General features: G+C 36.4%; 1 protein-coding gene across 4 annotated transcripts in view; it reads right to left on the bottom strand.

Annotated features, from left to right (window-relative positions):
* CNTNAP4 (contactin associated protein like 4) overlaps positions 1 to 19,924 on the bottom strand; it is a 334,483-nt gene that overhangs the window by 32,343 nt on the left and 282,216 nt on the right. For all 4 annotated transcript variants that reach the window (XM_030819122.1, XM_030819116.1, XM_003259972.4 and 1 more), the window contains 2 exons: positions 12,229 to 12,399; positions 10,974 to 11,192 (listed from right to left, as the gene is read on the bottom strand). In XM_030819122.1, coding sequence (XP_030674982.1) covers positions 10,974 to 11,192; positions 12,229 to 12,399 — 390 coding nt within the window. The remainder of the gene's footprint in view (positions 1 to 10,973; positions 11,193 to 12,228; positions 12,400 to 19,924) is intronic.

Below are 19,924 nucleotides of genomic sequence, written 5' to 3'. Positions count from 1 at the left end.
TTTCCTATGCCAATTTTCCACTACTTTTGTGGCAGAAAGACCTCGGAGATTACACTTTAAATTTTTAATGGCAAATTATTCATGTGCTGTGCTTGAATATTATTGAGAATTAATTAGGAACAACTGCATAACTCACCCCCTCACCCGGGGCCTTACGGAAATAAAGAAATCAAGATCCTCAACCTTCTCTTTAAAATTCAAAGCTATAGAAATTTGCCTGGCACAGTACAAGGACACTCCCTGACTTTGACACTATGGCAAAGAAAAACAGGCAAAGCCCCAGTCACAAATTAACTTGGGGCAGAAAAGTGACAGGGCATGCAGGACCAAGTCAGGAGATTGAAGGGAAAAAGTTGTCTTCTATATGTCAAGCATTGGACCGTCAACCCTGTCTGCTTCCTGGCAGAAAACTTTGCCTTGCAGAAATAGTGGTGTTGGTTAATATAGAAGGCAGGGAATCTGGAGACCCAGCTCTAAGTTTGTCATGCAATGTTCTTCATTAAGCAAAGTCCTGGAAAGGAGGAAAGGAAGAGGACTATTCTTCCTCGTGTTCAAAGAACTATCATGGTTCAAAGAGGCAGCTGTTGTAAGCAACAGTGTCATGGGCAGAAAATTCAGTCACTTTTCCCTGAACCAAAGTCAGTGGTGAAAACGTGCCCCAGTCGTAGTAGCAGCAGAAAGAATGAGTCTATTTAGACTTCTCACACGTTGAAGCCAGAGCAACTCTCTAGTTTGACCATGCTGAAGCCTATTTTAGAAAAATCAACTGTTGTTCATTGATGAATAATCACATTTCCTTGTCCCCAAACATCCCATCTGAATTCTGACCTCAGTTAATGATTTCTAAGATTTACCTACTGGATATAGAAAAGTACACTAGGGGCATCTTAGGCTAATCGTGAAAAAGATGCCTCAAGGATGGGAGAAGTGCGTAATTAAGATAAATGATTTGATTATATTAAAGAGAAATGTGACCTTTATTGTACTGAATTCAAACCTAAGGCTGCTTGATATTCTCTTCCCATAACTATATTTTAGTGTATCAAAAACCAAAATTAACATAATAAAAATCTGGAATATATTATAATTAATAACTTGTGTCCATTCAAAGACACTATTAACAATATGAAAGCACAATCAACCCACAGAGAGGTCGAAGATCTTGTAATAAATTTATATGAAAAGGACTCATCTGAAATATAGAAAGAATTCTTATGAAGTTTTTTAAAAAAATCAGACGATCTCATAGAAAATGGGCAACAGATCTGAACAGCCACTTTAGAAAGGAAGCTATCCAATGGTGAATAGAGATATGGCACTATTTTCTGTGCTTAGCCTATGCATATGCCGTGACCTAGAAATTTCACTCCCAGGTGAAATCACAGAAATACACACGTTTACACACACACACACACACACACACAGCTGAGATTAATCACTACAGTCTCAGAGCTTCAATATGTTTAGAGTTCAACATCAACCTTTGCATGTGGTTTTTAGAAACTGTTCACTCTAAAAAGTCAATAAATATTTATAGATTCGATGCAATTCAAATGCAAAGCAAGTTACTTCTGACTCTGTCAGGGGTCCTTACTTCTCCTCCAGGTGAGAGTCACAAAGTGCTGAAATAAAGTTAGTCCTGTTTAAAAACCTGTCAGTAAAAGAATTGAGACTGGAAACAAAAATTGCGGAGCTGGTTGAACGAAAATCAATTCAAGGCTAATTTAAGAAGCTTCTACGAAAATGCTGAGTTTACAAACCAAAAGAGAAAATGACCACTGTCACATTTCAGCTTTAAAAATGACTGATTCTTTTCTCTCCATCATTTCTGTGGCTGGAGAATGTTTGTGAGTCTACGATAACAGCAGTGGCTGGATGCTAAGTCCTCAGTGTGAGCAAGTCAAGGGCACGTGTTCAATACACTGATTAGCATTAGGTCCTAAAACATTTTTAAAAGACAATAAGAGGCAGTTCTGAATAGGACTATTTAAGATAGGCATAAATCACACACATGCACAAAGGACAAAGTGTAAGAACATGAAAAGGATAGTAAAGACCCAATGACACAACTAAGAACAAAAATGGAGAAAGACAGGCTACAAACAGAAGGCGAATCCATTTTATTATAAAAAGCAATGTAATGTGATGGCTGGAATCATCTGGAGCAGAGGAGGAGATGTTCATTGCGTTGCTGCTCATTGTGTCTAATCTATCACATTACGCTGATGTTAATTCATATCACTTAGTCATACAAGGGTTTTGTGCATTATTTTATTCTTCCTTTACTTCGCATGACATCCTACAGTTTAGATTAGTTGAAGCTAATTGTTTTAATATTTGAAACGTCAGGGATTGCTCAAAAGCCTTCTGATTTGTATTGCTTGGGTGATGTAGGCGAACGCTAGCTGCATCTCTGAAACTCCATTTATCATTTCCTTATTCCTATTTCAATTGTCATGTATAACTGCTGCCCAACTGGATCACATTTTTAAAAGTGCTTTCTATTTATTTTTACTGATTTTTCTCAGAAATTAAAGCATTAATCTTTCCTCAGAGTTTCAATCTGAGATGTGAACATACTTTATGACTGGCCTTTAGCAGAGAGGGTGAAGAAGCAATGGAGAAAATACACTGGATTCCTTCATGTGGTCTCATTGCAACAGCCACTTCTGAGAGATTACCAACAATGCTAATCTGCAGGCGAGGCATGGTGGCTCACACCTGTAATCCCAGCATTTTGGGAGACCAAGGCGGGTGAATCTTTCGAACCCAGGAGTTTAAGACCAGCCTGGGCAACATAGGGAGACTGCCTCTCTACAAAAAAGTACAAAAAATAGCCTGGTGTGGTGGCATGTGCCTGTGGTCTCAGCTACTCTGGAGGCTGAGGCAGGAGGATCACCTGAGCCTGAGAGGCGTAGGTTGCAGTGAGCCAAGATTGCACCACTGTACTCCAGTCTAGGTGACAGAGAGAGACAGACCCATCTCAAATTAAAAAAAAATGTTAATCTCAAGAAACTTAATGCTAGATGGATTTAAAGACTTACATGTTAGACCTAAAACCATAAAAACCCTAGAAGAAAACCTAGGCATTACCATTCAGGCCACAGGCATGGGCAAGGACTTCATGTCTAAAACACCAAAAGCAATGGCAACAAAACCCAAAATTGACAAATGGGATCTAAGTAAACTAAAGAGCTTCTGCACAGCAAAAGAAACTACCATCAGACTGAACAGGCAACCTACAGAATGGGAGAAAATTTTTGCAACCTACTCATCTGACAAAGGGCTAATATCCAGAATCTACAATGAACTCAAACAAATTTACAAGAAAAAAACAACCCCATCAAAAAGTGGGTGAAGGACATGAACAGACACTTCTCAAAAGAAGACATTTACGCAGCCAAAAGACACATGAAAAAATGCTCATCATCACTGGCCATCAGAGAAATGCAAATCAAATCCACAATGAGATACCATCTCACACCAGTTAGAATGGAGATCATTAAAAAGTCAGGAAACGACAGGTGCTGGAGAGGATGTGGAGAAATAAGAACACTTTTACACCATTGGTGGGACTGTAAACTAGTTCAACCATTGTGGAAGTCAGTGTGGCGATTCCTCAGGGATCTAGAACTAGAAATACCATTTGACCCAGCCATCCCATTACTGGGTATATACCCAAAGGACTATAAATCATGCTGCTATAAAGACACATGCACACGTATGTTTATTGCGGCACTATTCACAATAGCAAAGACTTGGAACCGACCCAAATGTCCAACAATGATAGACTGGATTAAGAAAATGTGGCACATATACACCATGGAATACTATGCAGCTATAAAAAATGATCAGCTCGTGTCTTTTGTAGGGACGTGGATGAAACTGGAAAACATCATTCTCAGTAAACTATCGCAAGGACAAAAAACCAAACATCGCATGTTCTCACTCATAAGTGGGAATTGAACAATGAGAACTCATGGACACAGGAAGGGGAACATCACACTCTGGGGACTGTTGTGGGGTGGGGGAGGGCGGAGGGATAGCATTAGGAGATATACCGAATGCTAAATGACGAGTTAATGGCTGCAGCACACCAACATGGCACATGGATACATATGTAACAAACCTGCACATTGCGCACATGTACCCTAAAACTTAAAGTACAATAATTAAAAAAAAAAGTAATGCTAATAAATATCATCAACACAGACCCAGTTAGTAAGATGGAGAATATAATTTAAATCAAAATTGTATATCCAAATATCTATACATTTTATTTGCAAGTGTCAAACATAGTATCTCACATTAATATACTTCCATGTTATTGAAATTTCTAACATTTCATATTTATATTTTAAAATAACTTTGTTATTTGAAATATTCCACAATAGGGTTCTACTAAATTTGTTTACCAAGAAGAAGGTGCATTTTTAACAAAACTACTTAATGCTGGAACAATAACATCATCTATCTTAGAATGAGTAACACTAACAGTCTTTCAGTCTTGTCTTATATTATAAAAACAGTGTTTTCATGTAATATATTCATTTTTAAGATAAATTTTATTGTGTATATTTGAGGTTTACAACATGATGTTACAGGAAACACAGAGGTAGTAAAAGGCTACTGTAATAAAGCAAATGAACAATCTATAATCTGACATAGTTACTTTTTTGTGACGAATCTATTATATTTAACAAAAATCTCAAATACCACACAATTTTATTAACTATAGTCCTCCTGTTGTATGTTTAATCTCCAAACTTGTTTAAACATTATTATGATTACCATCAGTCTCTGTATTTAAAACATTTTTATTAGGAGAATAAAGTCATGCTGAAAACTGTACTTACTTTTCGGAATCAAGTTTACCTCATTCATTTGCCCCATATCCAGATACAAAGGATAGTCGATATGCACACTGAAAATGCTGATTAGCTATAATTATCCTTAAGATGGACAGATGAACCACAAATTAAATTCTTGAACTTGCAAGTAAGGGGAATTAAATTACCCTTTAAAACTGTAACCAGAAAATCAATTATATAGGATTGAAGTAGAGATTACCAGTCACCCATGGAGGCACCAGCTCTGAGAATAGAGCAAGACTTAACCCTAACATATTTCAGGGTATTAATATGCGAGGGAATGGGAGAAGGGTCCTTCTACCTATGACATGTGCTGGAACAAAATCTAAAAACAAAGAAGACCAATTTACTGGTGAGAATGTGATTACACAGCGGGTGCGCCTCATCAAAGGAGAGGAAGAAGATGAAATATTTTCCCTGGCCTGTGAAGAAGGACCAGAGACTCTTTGCAGCCTGGCAAGCTTATGGCTTGTGGTATATAATTTGGATTGTGGAGCCAGGAAACAGCTTTAATCACTGCTATAAATTAAGATGAAAGGAGGAAACAAGAAAAGCTAACTCCAAGTGAAATTCAAAGCTAGGCTGGTGTGGTGCCTCACACCTGTAATCCCAGCACTTTGGGAGGCTGAGGTCGGTGGAACACTTGAGTCCAGGAGTTTGAGACCAGCCTAGGCAACATATCAAAACCCTGTTTCTACAAAAAATACAAAAATTAGCCAAGTGTGGTGGCATATACCTGTGGTACCAGCTACTTGGGAGGCTGAGGTGGGAGAATCCTTCAAGCCCAGGAGATCAAGGATGCAGTTAGCAGTGAGCACACATCTGCACTCCAGTTTGAGTGACACAGTGAGACTCTGTCTCAAAAATAAATAAACGAAAACAAAAACTGGCAAATAACGTGAGAAAACCAAAGACCTACAAAGAAGCATTTAATCCCCAAGCATATTATCACAGATAAATAGTAAAACAGTAACATCAATGACCAATTCATTAGCAATTTGGGTGTATCTAAATTTCAACATGTCTACTTTAGCCTGCACCACCTTTATCTCTCAGAGGGACCACTGCGATAGCCTGCCTGCCCTCCATTTCCTCCATCCATATCCCTCTGGGTAGTAAGAGAGAGCTTGAAAATTGTAAATTATGTCACTCCTCTGATTCCTTAGAGTAAAATCCACAGTCCTCGCCATGGCCCTACAAGGTCTGATATATACCTCAATCTTGTTTCCCATCATACTTTCCCTAACTCGGATTCTTTCCAGCCACATTGTTTTTTTCCTTGTTCCTTGAGTCCCTAAAGCTTATTCCCACCACTTTGAGCCACGGCCTGGAATTCTCTTTATTCAGATGTTCACAAGGTTTTCTCTTCTGTTTCATCTGGCCTCTGCTCACATTAGGAGGACTCTGCTAACGTCGCTAGAGAGGACTCCAGAGAAGACTGCACTGACCACCCTACTTGAAATAGAAGTCCCCAACACAAATCACTGCCTGATTCCATGCTATCCTTTTTACTTTATGGTATTTATCACTGCCTGAAAATGTATATATGTATGTGCATGCACATGCATGCACACATGTATGGATACATACATATGATGATATATAATTATATATAAACTATATATAAATAAACTATATATTTTATATATGTATAAACTATATACAAAAACTATAGTTACATAGTTTATATATAGTTATATAATATATAGTTATATATGTAATTATATATAGTTATATATAAACTATATAGTTTAGCTTAAGTATAAACTAACTAGTTTAACTATATAGCTTATACTGTTTACATATAATATATACTATGCTATATACAATATATAGTTTATATATATTTTATATAATAGTTTATATATATTAGTTTATAATATATGTTTATATATAAATTACATAACTATAGTTTTATAGTTTATATATAGCTTAGAACTACACATAAACTATAAAACTATATATAGTTATATAAAGTTTTTTATATATACAAATAGTTCTTTTTTATTGGCTGTCTCTTGTCTCTTCCACTGAAATATGCAACTATGTAACTATAAACTATAAAAACTATATATATATTTTTCTCTATATTATATATATTTTTTCTATATAGATAGATAGATAGATAGATAGATAGATTTTTTTCCAGATAGATGGATAGACAGATTTTTTTAATTGCTTCTGTCTTCTCTTCCACTGAAATATACTCTCAGGAAGACACAGAACTCTTTGGTCCTAGTAGGTGTTTTATTAAATTGGCTCTAATTACTACTGATTTTTTAAATTAGTTTTTCATTCACCACACTCTAATTCAGTATAACCTTTTCAATTATAATGTGTCTTTCATTGAGTCTGCCTACAGGGAAAAAAAAATATCTCCAGCTACAATTTTTCTTCAATTCTGATTTGTGTGATAGCAATGTTGTAAATTGATAAATGAATATTTTGTCTTGCAAGCATTGTTTTATCAACTTGATTGAAGCCCTTTCCTAACAGACTAGTTCACTCTGGTGGAGGTGAAGATAAAACCAAGCCCCTCATGTGGTCTTTTGACAGCCAGAGATTTTCTCTACCCAAGACTACAAGTGGTTTTTTTTTCTTTTTTATGAGCTCTTCCCTTAGTATCACCACACTAAATCATGTCAGCTTGCTCACAGTTGTCTGTGAGCAGGAAGGAGGAAATTGTATAAACAGATTTGTGTTAACAGTATATGTCACCTTTTTTCACAAATCTTTATGTTGCCTCATCTTTTTTATTTTTGGTGACTTGACTTAAATATAATCAACAGTTATTTTTTATAAAACTTTGGAATAACACCCATCCTTACATTTCAACACATATAGTGAGGTCAAAGGCCTAACCAATTGCCTCCATGAAGACAAAATCTTTCAGATCCTTATTAAAATTATATCACATGATCGATGCTAAAAGACTCAAGTCTGTTTTAAAGCAGTTTTCTGATGACATACTAGTGCTTCATTACAACTTTCTGAAATCAAGTTAAGGCCAGGATTCCTACACGACACAACACACAGTGACTCCATCTCATGAAGCTGAAAATTCATACCAAGAATGAAAGGTCATCCACAGGCAAACTGCAGCATATTTCACTGAAAAATTTGAGGACTATTTCAACCTCTCAATTTCCAAGAATAGTAAGGCTATTTCCAAGCTACTGACAGATGTTAAATTGCCATACCTTTTGTTGTGGCCATCTCTCATTTTTTGTAATTCAAGAAATAGCTTTGTCAATTTCCTGACTGAGTTTCTAGTGTGTTATTAAAAGTTATGTATTTCTTCTCATACATTCTTTATTATTTTCATACCCTTAAGTAAGTCAATCAAGTGGTCACAAGATCATGATTAGATTGTCTATTATAGTGCCTTACTCATAGAAGCTATTCATTAAATATTTGAGTAAAGGAAATAATAAATTATCAAAAAAGGAATTATACAAATGTATTGGAAATCCCAAAAATGTCTTCCACAAATATGTTGCAAATACGCTTCATCCTTTCCAGTGACAGAAGGTTAATAAGATCAGACTCTTAAGAAATAAAAGGTGTAATGGGGATCTGATCAATTGTCTTTTTTTTTTTTTTTTTTTTAGGTTATAAAGTAGTATGCATGGTGTTTTCTTTTTTTTTTTTTTTTTTTTTTTTAATGGCCAAAACCCAGCATATGTTTAATAGGAGTTCCAGAATAAAAAATAAACAGGCAATATTCAAAGACATAATACCTATTTTTTTCCAGAATGGAAAAAAACCTCTAGTTTTTAGATTCAGAAATTACAATGAATTTAATAAGAACAAAACTCACACACATACACACCCACACACATCTATATGTACAGAAATTATAATGAGTTTTGTTTTTTTTTTTTACCAAAAATCTCTGAATAATTGCAGAAATGTTATTTATCTTTCTTTTTTTTTTTTTATTATACTTTAGGGTTTTAGGGTACATGTGCACAATGTGCAGGTTTGTTACATATGTATCCATGTGCCATGTTGATTTCCTGCACCCATTAACTCGTCATTTAGCATTAGGTATATCTCCTAATGCTGTCCCTCCCCCCTCCCCCCACCCCACAACAGTCCCCGAAGTGTGATGTTCCCCTTCCTGTGTCCATGAGTTCTCATTGTTCAATTCCCACCTATAAGTGAGAACATGCGGTGTTTGGTTTTTTGTCCTTGCGATAGTTTACTGAGAATGATGTTTTCCAGTTTCATCCATGTCCCTACAAAGGACATGAACTCATCATTTTTTATGGCTGCATAGTATTCCATGGTGTATATGTGCCACATTTTCTTAATCCAGTCTATTGTTGTTGGACATTTGGGTCGGTTCCAACTCTTTGCTATTGTGAATAGTGCCGCAATAAACATACGTGTGCATGTGTCTTTATAGCAGCATGATTTATAGTCGTTTGGGTATATACCCAGTAATGGGATGATTGGGTCAAATGGTATTTCTAGTTCTAGATCCCTGAGGAATCGCCACATTGACTTCCACAATGGTTGAACTAGTTTGGGGATCTGATCAATTTTCTTCAAAAGTGTAACTCTGGAGAATTCTTGAAAAATAATTTCTTTGTTGTTGTTATTGAGACAGGGGCTCCCTCTGTCACCCAGGATGGACTGCAGTGGCGTGATCATAGTTCACCACAGCCTCCAGTTACTGGGTTCAACCATTCCCCCACCTCAGTTTCTCGAATGCTGGGATTACAGGTGAGTGCCACCATGCCTGCCTAATATTTTTAATTTTTTACTTTTTGTAGAGATGGATCTTGCTGTGTTTCCCAGGCTGGTCTCAAACTCCTGGCCCCAAGCAATCTTCCTACCTTGGTCTCCAAAAGTGCTAGGACTACATCATGCCTGGCCTTGAAGTATAATTTCTAATAACTTATCATTTATTCTGCTTTATAGTGTTTTACGTCTTCATTTATGTTAAAATATATGAGAAGTGATCAAGTAAGAGATAATTCATGGTCCATAATTTCTACAAACTAATTAGCAAAGATTCAAAGTAAAACAAACACGTCCAGAAGGATTCCACTATCAAACCTATAAATGCCACATGAATGGATTTAGGAAATAAAGGAACAACATTCTGATATAAATATTAAGAAGGTGACCAGAAAATATCAGAAAAAAATGGGCAAAAAGAGGGAAAATAGCAGAGGAACAGGTGAAACTGTCAAACATGAATTCTATACACAATGGGTATCTGTTTTGTTTTCCTTTCTTTTCTTTTTGCTATTGGCCTGTTATTGATGTGGTGGTTGGTGGGGCGGAGGGCGGGGGGACCGGGGGAGTGTCCAATGTCTGGCATCGGCTGGATGATTTCCTCATCAAAGAAGGCTTCCTCAACAATTCTGAGAACAGAGATAAACATTCCTGGTATCATAATAAAACACTAATATAATAAATAAATAAGCTGAAACCCATCATGTAACCTGTAATATTAAGAAAGCAGGTAAGGCTGGGTGCAGTGGCTCACACCTGTCTTCCTAGTACTCTGGGAGGCTGAGGCAGGCGGATCACCTGAGGTCAGGAGTTCAAGACCAGCCTGGCCAACATGGCAAAATCCCATTTCTACTAAAAATACAAAAAAATTAGCCAGGCGTAGTGGTCGGCACCTGTAATCCCAGCTACTTGGGAGGCTGAGGTAGGAGAATTGCTAGAACCCTGGGGGCGGAGGTTGCAGTGAGCTGAGATCACACCATTGCACTCCAGCCTGGGTGACAGAGTGAGACTCTGTCAAAAAAAAAAAAAAAAAAAAAAAAAGGAATGCAGGTATGCAAATAGGAATTAAACACAAATCTGAATCTCATTTATGAGATGAATTTCTGTAGGCAAGTCAACCCTGTAAGCTCAGCTATCTCATCTGTAAAATACGGCTAATACCTGTTTCACAAGCTGGTTATGAGGAAGAAATGACGCACTTGGCCCAGTTTCCACATAGTTTCTGAATCCGTGGTGATTTGTTAGTGTTGCTTGTTGTTACTACCCTTGTTTTTACAGTTGGTATTATTTTATCTTGGGCCATTTCTGAACATACATCATACAGTTAAACGATTGCTTAAAAAGAGAACTTACCCACAAAGAGCTGACTGTTGAGCTGTAACAGGACATGCCCATCAGCGGGGGCGGGCTGTGTCTTCGGTGTCAGCTGATCCACTTGAAGGGAGGCCTCCTTCACGTTCCTTTCAACCCTCACATGGTGCCACTGGTTGTCGTTGAAGTGGGTGGGTGACTGCACTGAGATTTCAAAAGGCCCATTCCCCACATCAAATGAAAAAGTCACTACCGTCGGAGCTGGAAATATTACACATAAAGATTGTTCTGGTGAGTTCCTATGGTGGAGTGCCGAGTCTCCAATATACTTAGGAACAGCACTACAGCATAACAATCGCTGAATAGAAAGATAACCAACATAGATGGTTTGAATGCTTTTGTTTGAAACTCATGACACTGACACAGACCTAGGTCTCCCGATGTGAAATGAGACAGTTAAATACATTAACATTTTTTTTTTTTTTTTTTCAGACACAGTCTCGCTGTCGCCCAGGCTGGAGTGCAGTGGCACGACCTCAGCTCACTGCAAGCTCCGCCTCCCGGGTTCACACCATTCTGTTGCCTCAGCCTCCCGAGTAGCTGGGACTACAGGTGCCCGCCACCTCGCCCGGCTAATTTTTTGTATTTTTAGCAGAGACGGGGTTTCACTGTGTTAGCCAGGATGGTCTCGATCTCCTGACCTCCTGATCCGCCCGCCTCGGCCTCCAAAAGTGCTGGGATTACAGGCGTGAGCCACCACGCCCGGCCAAATACATTCACATTTTTGAAAAAAAAATGGTATTCTAAGATAGTCCTCCTCAGAGCTAATTTTTCCTATTGATAAAAAGTAAAGCTATTTATCCAAGGCAAGGAAACTAAATAGCAACTGGCATTGTATGTAAAAATAATTGTTACAGTGACTCAAAGTTTACATAATTTTTAAGGCATGCTATACACATTTGATATTAAGATAATAGCAGCTTAGAAGTATATCAAAATGAGTGGTTGATTAAGTAATTTGTAATTAACTAAAAAATTGTGTTTTAGTTTTAATTAACTGAAATTAAAACTGCATTTAAGTTGGTAGAAGAAACTACCAGTTATTTTCCCAAATTATCACAACGTTAAGTATCAAATTATTTTCTTACAAACAGGGTAAGTTAATATTATTGAGTTTTTCAAAGGGGCGCAATGAAAAGAATCAGATGATAAAGTAAACACGAGTAGTTTAAAAATCAGTTAAAAGATTTACTACTAAATGATAGAATCTCATACACCTCTGGAAAAGGAGACTTACAGCGAAGCTCTATCCGTATAAAATCAGTAATCCCCAAGTTCTCTAAAAATACCCCAGATGAAGCTGTTGTCTTAAAAAAGAAAGACACATCCGCGCTAAGTTCTCCATGGAAAGTAGGAAAATGAAGATATGAAGCCTCAGTATCAAAGGAAGCTGAATTCCAAAATGATCCTGTTTTGTGAAAAAAAAAAAAAGAAAAATTTCAAAAAGAAAACAAATTCATGAAATAAAATGAATGACAATTACATTTTCTATTTTTAGCATTTTTGCTATTTAAAAAGTTATTTATACAAATCTGTTCTTTTTTTCTGTCAACTATGTAGTATACAAGATATGAGCATATCATAAGAGATTTTACAGGAATTGAAATCCTGGATTTTTTCCAATAGAGAGTAAGAATGATCATTACAGAAATGGTCTAAATGTTCTATTTTATATGGAACAAATATCCTCAGCCTCAATAGCACATCCTCCACCAAAGCGATATTATACGATCTGCCAAACATTGATAAATAGGCAATCTTTTATAACTTCAAAATTAAAACACTTACCTGCTTTAAACAAAAACCCCAGAGAAGCTCACAGTATTTTTTGTTCTAACGCTTCTAATACACACACTTCACAGAGTTACAGAAACTGTTTTCCTTAATGGGCCTTGTGATTTTCTAAACTCAGACCGGCATTCTAAATAGTCTCATCTAATTACAAACCAACATACAACTTACTCTGTCCAAGCTGACATTCTCATGAAAATGCTCTTTTTATTCAAAATTATCTCTTACTTTGCCAATAAGAATGAAGTAGATGAACAGCAAATTAAAAGTGTTCTCAAAATGTTTACAAATGCTGAAAATAGGCAGAAAATGTTGAAAAGGTTGGGATACAAATTAAGAGATCTGAAAAAAATGTAGACTATAAAGTTAATTATAATTGCTGCACAAATACCACCTATCTTTACTTTCTCGTTCCTTTTTTCATATCTACAACTTTCCTTTTGAAAAAATATTGTGAACCATATATAGCAAAAACTATGGAAAATCAAATATAAATGCAAGAGCATGAGCTGACAGGAGTGAAATCCGACTGGATACATGTGGCTGATGAGGAGTAAAATCAGAGAAACGAACTCTGTATTGTCTGCTGCCAACAGCAAGTTCTCTGCACATCAAATACAAATATACATCTTTAGTTTTAAGCAACTGCCTCTACACACATTCCCTACACTGGATAAAATTCTATCTAAATTACCTTCCCGGAAGAAAGATATATTGATCCTCTGATGTCGGAAAACAGCAATTTCAAAACAACAGTTCGTTATGTTAGCAGAGAACAGATACCAAGCTCCAGAGTTAAAAATCACAAACTTGACTTTGCTTTTACGTGTTTCTTGAATTTTAATTTACTTTGTATAAATTCTAGACCAAATAATGCTTATATCTATTTTTGTTTGTTTTTCTTGTGGATCTGATTCAAAAATCAATTCTCAGCTCGTCTGTGGACAATTTTAGAGCTGAATTTATTCAACTAATAATCTACTTTGAAGTTTTTCCTCCCAGAGTCAAATGAAACCATATATTATCAGAGTCACATCAAGCCTATTCCTTATGTCCCTTTTACAGCTATTCCTATACTAGACCTTTGGATTTCTAGGAAAAAATAAATGCAAGAAAATGTAAAATTTCAAGTCAGGGATAACAACACATTTGCCTTCTTAGAAGTTCTTAGCTGATCTGTTTTCAGAAGGAATTAGATGCCTTTTTGTTTAAATGTTATATATTAACATAAAAATAAACTTCACATTATGGAATGTTATTAAATCTTATTTTGTCTGATTAGAAAGAGGAACACTCATAATTACTTAAAGGTTTAAATTAGGTAATATTATAACATTAATTTTTTTCATATTATATCATAACTAACTCAATAAAGCATCATATAGAAGGCTTCAAGGAACTGCTTGAACCAGATGAACAATTCTTTGAATTGCTGCTATCTGTACATGAATGCTTTCATAGCAATGAAACCAATTTATTACTTTAGGCATATTCAGCACTCTCATATACATAATAATGTCTATTTCATTTAGTTAGGAGACTATTTTATACATTCACAAAAGGTAGAAAATGAGGTAAGGAAGTTTTATTGGGTTAAGAAATTGCTGCTAATTCAAAACAATTATAAAGAAAGCAAAGGCCAATATTTCCATGATCAAATAATGTTAATGGCATGCGGTATCCCAGCCCTTTACACACTGTGCTGAGGGACACCCACCAGAATCTGGGCCACCTCAGAGAAAGGAAGGGCAAAGAGAGGGAGGAAACAGAGCTTAGCAGGCATGGAGCAGCAGGAGCTGCAGGCTTTTGAAGACAGCATTCCATGGATTAGGTGGTTTAAAATTCCCTAATCTCATGGAGGGAGAGAGGAGAACGATAGTAACCGGAGGCAGGAAATGGCGGAGGGGAAAGAGGAAGAGAGATTGGGCAATGAATACAAAATTCCAGTTAGATAGACGGAATAAGCTTCATGTTCAACAGCACACTGGGGTGATTACAGTTAAGAACATTGTCGTGTGTATTTCAAAATAGCTAGGAGAAAGGACTCAAATGCTCCCAACTCCCAGAAATGATAAATGCTCAAGGTGATGGATATCCTAAGTCCCCTGACTGGATCATTACACATTCTATGCATGTAACAAAATATCACACGAACCCCATAAATATGCATAAGTATTATGTATCTAGAAAAATTTTAAATAACAATCATACAAAAGTAAAAATAAAATTCTCTAAACTACATCATTGTCAATTCAATATAGGGTTCTAAGATTTTAGCATAATTTTTTAGGCCAGGCACAGTGGCTCATGCCTGTAATCCCAGCACTTTGGGGGGCTGAGGTGGGCAGATCACTTGAGGTCAGGAGTTCGAGACCAGTCTGACCAACAGGATGAGACCCTGTCTCTACTAAAAACACTAAAATTAGCCAGGCATTGTGGCAGATGCCTGTAACCCCACTACTTAGGAGGCTGAGACAGGAGAATCACCTGAGCCTGGGAGGCTGAGGTTGCAGTCAGCCGAGATTACGCATCTGCACTCCAGCCTGGATGACAGAATGAGACTCTACATCAAAAAATAATAAACAAATAAAATAATAATTTTCTAGAAACCCTACCTTTTATCTTACCAGAATAAAGTAAATTATATAAAAGAATAAATCCATATAGTCATTCACGTAAAAGAGGAAGATGTACTAAGTATTGAATTTCATATAGAAAGTTAAAAATGAAGTCAATTCAGGAAAATTAACTTAGTACTATGCTAGGACTATAAGTACTGTTAAAAATAATTATTTTGCTAAACATTTATAGAATTCCTTTTTGCAAAAAAACAGACTTACGGAGACAAAGTAGATTTGTGGTTTCCCAGGGTTAGGGAGATGGAGCAATTGAGGGAGAGCAGTGGCTCAGAGGGGTAAGGTTTCTTTTCAGGGTAATGACCATGTTCTAAAATTGGTGTAGTCATTGTTACACAATGTGGATATACTAAAAGCCATTGAATAGCACACTTTATATTACTGAATTGTGTAATATATGAATTTGATATCAATAAAGCTGTTTATAAAAGAACAGTATTAAAAAAACACATTGTTTTTCAAGGTAATACATTTTACTTTTAAAATCAAAATGCATATAACATGCTAACACTACCTTTCTTAAAAGCAAAATAAAATGAAATATAGAAATGCCAAAGCAAGGAATCATTCACTATTCAAATGAGCCTTTCTGAATGCTTAATAAAGAAATAAGCCAGAAATATGGATTTAATTAAAATGTTTATTTCCAAATCTTTGTAGATTCTTACGCAGGTGTAAGAAATAACACAGAAAGATTCCATGCACCCTTTACCTAGTTTCCCCCTATGATCATACCTTACAAAACAATAGTAGGATGTCAAAACCAGGATAGTGACGTTGACGCTGAGATGCAGGACATTTCTGTTGCCATGTATTTTTCATGCTTCCCACACACAGCTAAACCCGCTTTCCTCCCTCCTTACCCCTTCTTTAACCGCCTGGCACAACTAATCAGTTCCTCATTCCTATAATTTTGTCATTTCAAGAATGCTCTCAAATAAAAGCATAAAATATGCAGTCTTTTGAGATTGGCTTGCTTTTAAAAAAAATCAGAATTACTCATTTTTGTTTTTGACAGATTCTTGCTCTGTCACCTAGGCTGGAATGCAGTGGTGTAATCTTGGCCACTGCAACCTCTGCCTCCCGGGTTCAAGCGATTCTCCTGCCTCAGCCTCCTGAGTAGCTGGGATTACAGGCGCGCACCACTATGCCTGGCTAATTTTTGTATTTTTAGTAGAGACGGGATTTCATCATGTTGGCCATGTTGGTCTCGAACTCCTGACATCAGGTGGTCCACCCACCTTGGCCTCCCAAAGTGCTGGGATTATAGGCGTGAGCCACCACTTCTGGCCCAGAATTACTCTTTGAAGATTTACCCATATTGTTTTTGTATCAATAGTTCATCTCTTCCTACTGCTGAGTAGTATTCCATGGTATGGATGTATTAAAATTTATTTAACCATCTACCTGCAGAAGGACACCTACATAGCTTTCAGCTATTACCAATAAAGCTTTTGTCAACATCTGTGTCCAATTGTTTATGTGAACATAAGCTGCCAGTTCCCTGGGGAAAATGCCCAAGAGTACAATCACTGGATTGTATGAGAGTTGCAAACCACTGTGGAAGACAGTGTGGCGATTCCTCAAGGATCTAGAACCAGAAATACCATTTGACCCAGCAATGCCATTACTGGGCATATACCCAAAGAATTATAAATCATTTGCACATGTATGTTTACTGCAGCACTATTTACAATAGCAAAGACTTGGAACCCACCCAAATGCCCATCAATGATAGACTGGGTGAAGAAAATGTGGCGCATCTACACCATGGAATACTATGCAGCCTTGAAAAAGAATGAGTTAATGTCCTTTGCAGGGACATGGATGAATCTGGAAACCATTAGTCTCAGCACATTAACACAGAAATAGAAAACCAAACACCACATGTTCTCACTTCCAAGTGGGAGTTAAACAATGAGAATACATGGACACAGAGAGGGGAACATCGCACACTGGGGCCTGTCGGGGGATGGGGGGCAAGGGGAGAGAGAGCATTAAGACAAATACCTAATGGATGCGGGGCTTAAAACCTAGATGATGGGTTGATAGGTGCAGCTGACCACTGTAGCACATATACACCTATGTGACAAACCTGCACATTCTGCACATGTATCCCAGAACTTAAAGTAAAATAGAAAATTAACAAAAAGAAACTACTAAATGGTTTTCTAGTGTGGTTTTGTCATTTGACATTCCTACCATGAATGTATGAGTGATCCCATTTCTCAATATACTGGCCAGTATTTTGTGTTGGCACTATTTTTTTTTTTTTAATCTTAGTCCTTTTGAAAGGCGTGAAGTGGTGTCTCATTGAGGATGTAATATGCATTTGCCTAGCGGTTGATGATGCTGGGTATCATTTCATGTGCTTTCTTGCCATCTGTATACCTTCTTTGGTTGAATCTCCCTCCATGTTTTTTGCCCATTGTGTTAGTCTGCCCAGGCTGCCGTAACAAAATCTCACAGGTCAGGTGGCTTAAAAAACACATTTATTTCTCACAGTGCTGGAGGCTAAAAGTCCAAGATCAAGGTGCTGGCAGGATTGTTCTGTTGTGAGACCTCTCTTCCTGGCTTGCAGATGACTGCCTTCATCCTGTGACCTTACATGGTCTTTCCTCTGAGTAAGCACAAGAGAACAGGGTCTCTGGAGTTTCTTTCTTATAAGGACACTGGTCCCATTGAATTAGGGCAGCACCCTCATTTACCTTAGTGATCTCCTTAAAGGCCCTGTCTTCAGATATAGTCACATTGGGGTTAGGGCTTCAACATAAATTTTGGGAAAACAATTTAGTCCATAACACCCATATTTTAATTGTTTATTTAACTGTCAACTTTTGAGGATTCTTCATATATTCTAGATACTAGTCCTTTCTCAGATAGGTGGTTTGCAATTGCTTTTCGACCAGTCTGTAGCCTGATTTTTCTTCCTCTTCATGGAAGCTTTCACAAAGTAAAATTTCATTTTGATAAATCCTCATTTATCAATTTAGCCTTTTATGGATTGTGCTTTCGATGTCAAGTCTAAAAAATCTTTAGATTTTTAGATTTCCTAGCCCTATAGGAAATTTTATACGCATATAAAATTCCAACAAGCCTTTTCTTAAAAGTAAAAATGTTTTAAATGTTGAAATGCTGATGTGAAGAATATTTTAGTAATCAATGCATCTTCTAAACACTTACAAATTATTTTAAAATAAGCTGAAAAATATAGATTTTAACAGAAATAAAATTCTAAGATTAAATTATATGTTACATTATCAGAACACAATAACCTATGTATTGGTTTCATAATTCACTGGTTCTTCTTTTTAGCACATCTATTATTGTTTTCAACTATTTATGAACCTCAACAGGAATCAATATAAGCAAAATAAAAACGAAGAAAATAAAATCTGGCTGGAGATAATTATAGCTTGTGGTTTGCAGAGCAATATAAAAGAGAACAAAGCTGTTCATAGATGTTTCCATAAACACCCCCTAACCACCCCCACACATGCACATACAATAAGATAGATGGGCAAATGGAAAGTGAAAATTCCTCTTATGAAGGCAGAGCAGAGCTTGTTTTTACAATCAAAAGATCTTACAAACTATCACTGAAGAAGATATTTCTTGTCATTAGTCTTATATTAGTTTTGCACAAAACTGTTTTGACATTAATAGCAAAGAAACAGACTTGTGTATTTAATTATTCAAAGACATACACACATATAATTTTATTTTAGAAGAAACTGGAAGAACAGAATTTTGGAGCAACATCCAATTATTTTTAGTCTAGATGTAAGAGAATATATAAAATAGTAAATGAGATGAGTGACACTTATCTAAGTTTGCCACTGCATTATCCCTCAGTCATTCCTATGAAGGTGAGAGTGACAACAAAGAGGTGTGGAGTTGGGCATCACACGAGAGAGCCTTCCAAGCATGACATCCTTATTCTATTTGAAGTAACCTATTCTGAATTAACAAATGACAATCATTGCATATAAAATGAGAACATATTATAAATTCAAGGTAAATCTCGTCAATCCAAGATTGATGTCCTCCATGAACACACATGATCATGCGATAAAATTTGAGTCCAGTTATTCATCAGAGAAGAGGACCAAATTCATTTATTCAAAAAACATGAGATAGAGTGATTCTGATTTCAGCAAAACAAAATAATTAAGCGCCCAATCAGAATTTTGAGCTTCTTATTGGCCATTTACTAACAAAAGTGATTCCTTTATTTACACGGTTAAAGTCAAAAGTCACTTGATATTCAGATTATTGTCTTTTAAAAAATTATTTTAACTCGGCAATTAACGGTAAGTAGAAGGGTTCTTAATGTCTTCCTGCATTTGCACACTTACAGCCTTTACAGTATAAACGTTACCGCTTTTAAGTAGGCACATCTATACATTGGTCTCTTATAGCCCATTTGTAATCTGGCATGTTGAATATTTTTCCATGTATAGAAAATACATTTAAATATTAATTAAAGTATTTTATTAGACTAAA

Source organism: Nomascus leucogenys, chromosome 2 (assembly GCF_006542625.1).
Source record: "Nomascus leucogenys isolate Asia chromosome 2, Asia_NLE_v1, whole genome shotgun sequence".
In the NCBI taxonomy this organism is placed as follows: domain Eukaryota; kingdom Metazoa; phylum Chordata; class Mammalia; order Primates; family Hylobatidae; genus Nomascus; species Nomascus leucogenys.
This window is presented reverse-complemented; position numbering and strand designations above follow the sequence as displayed.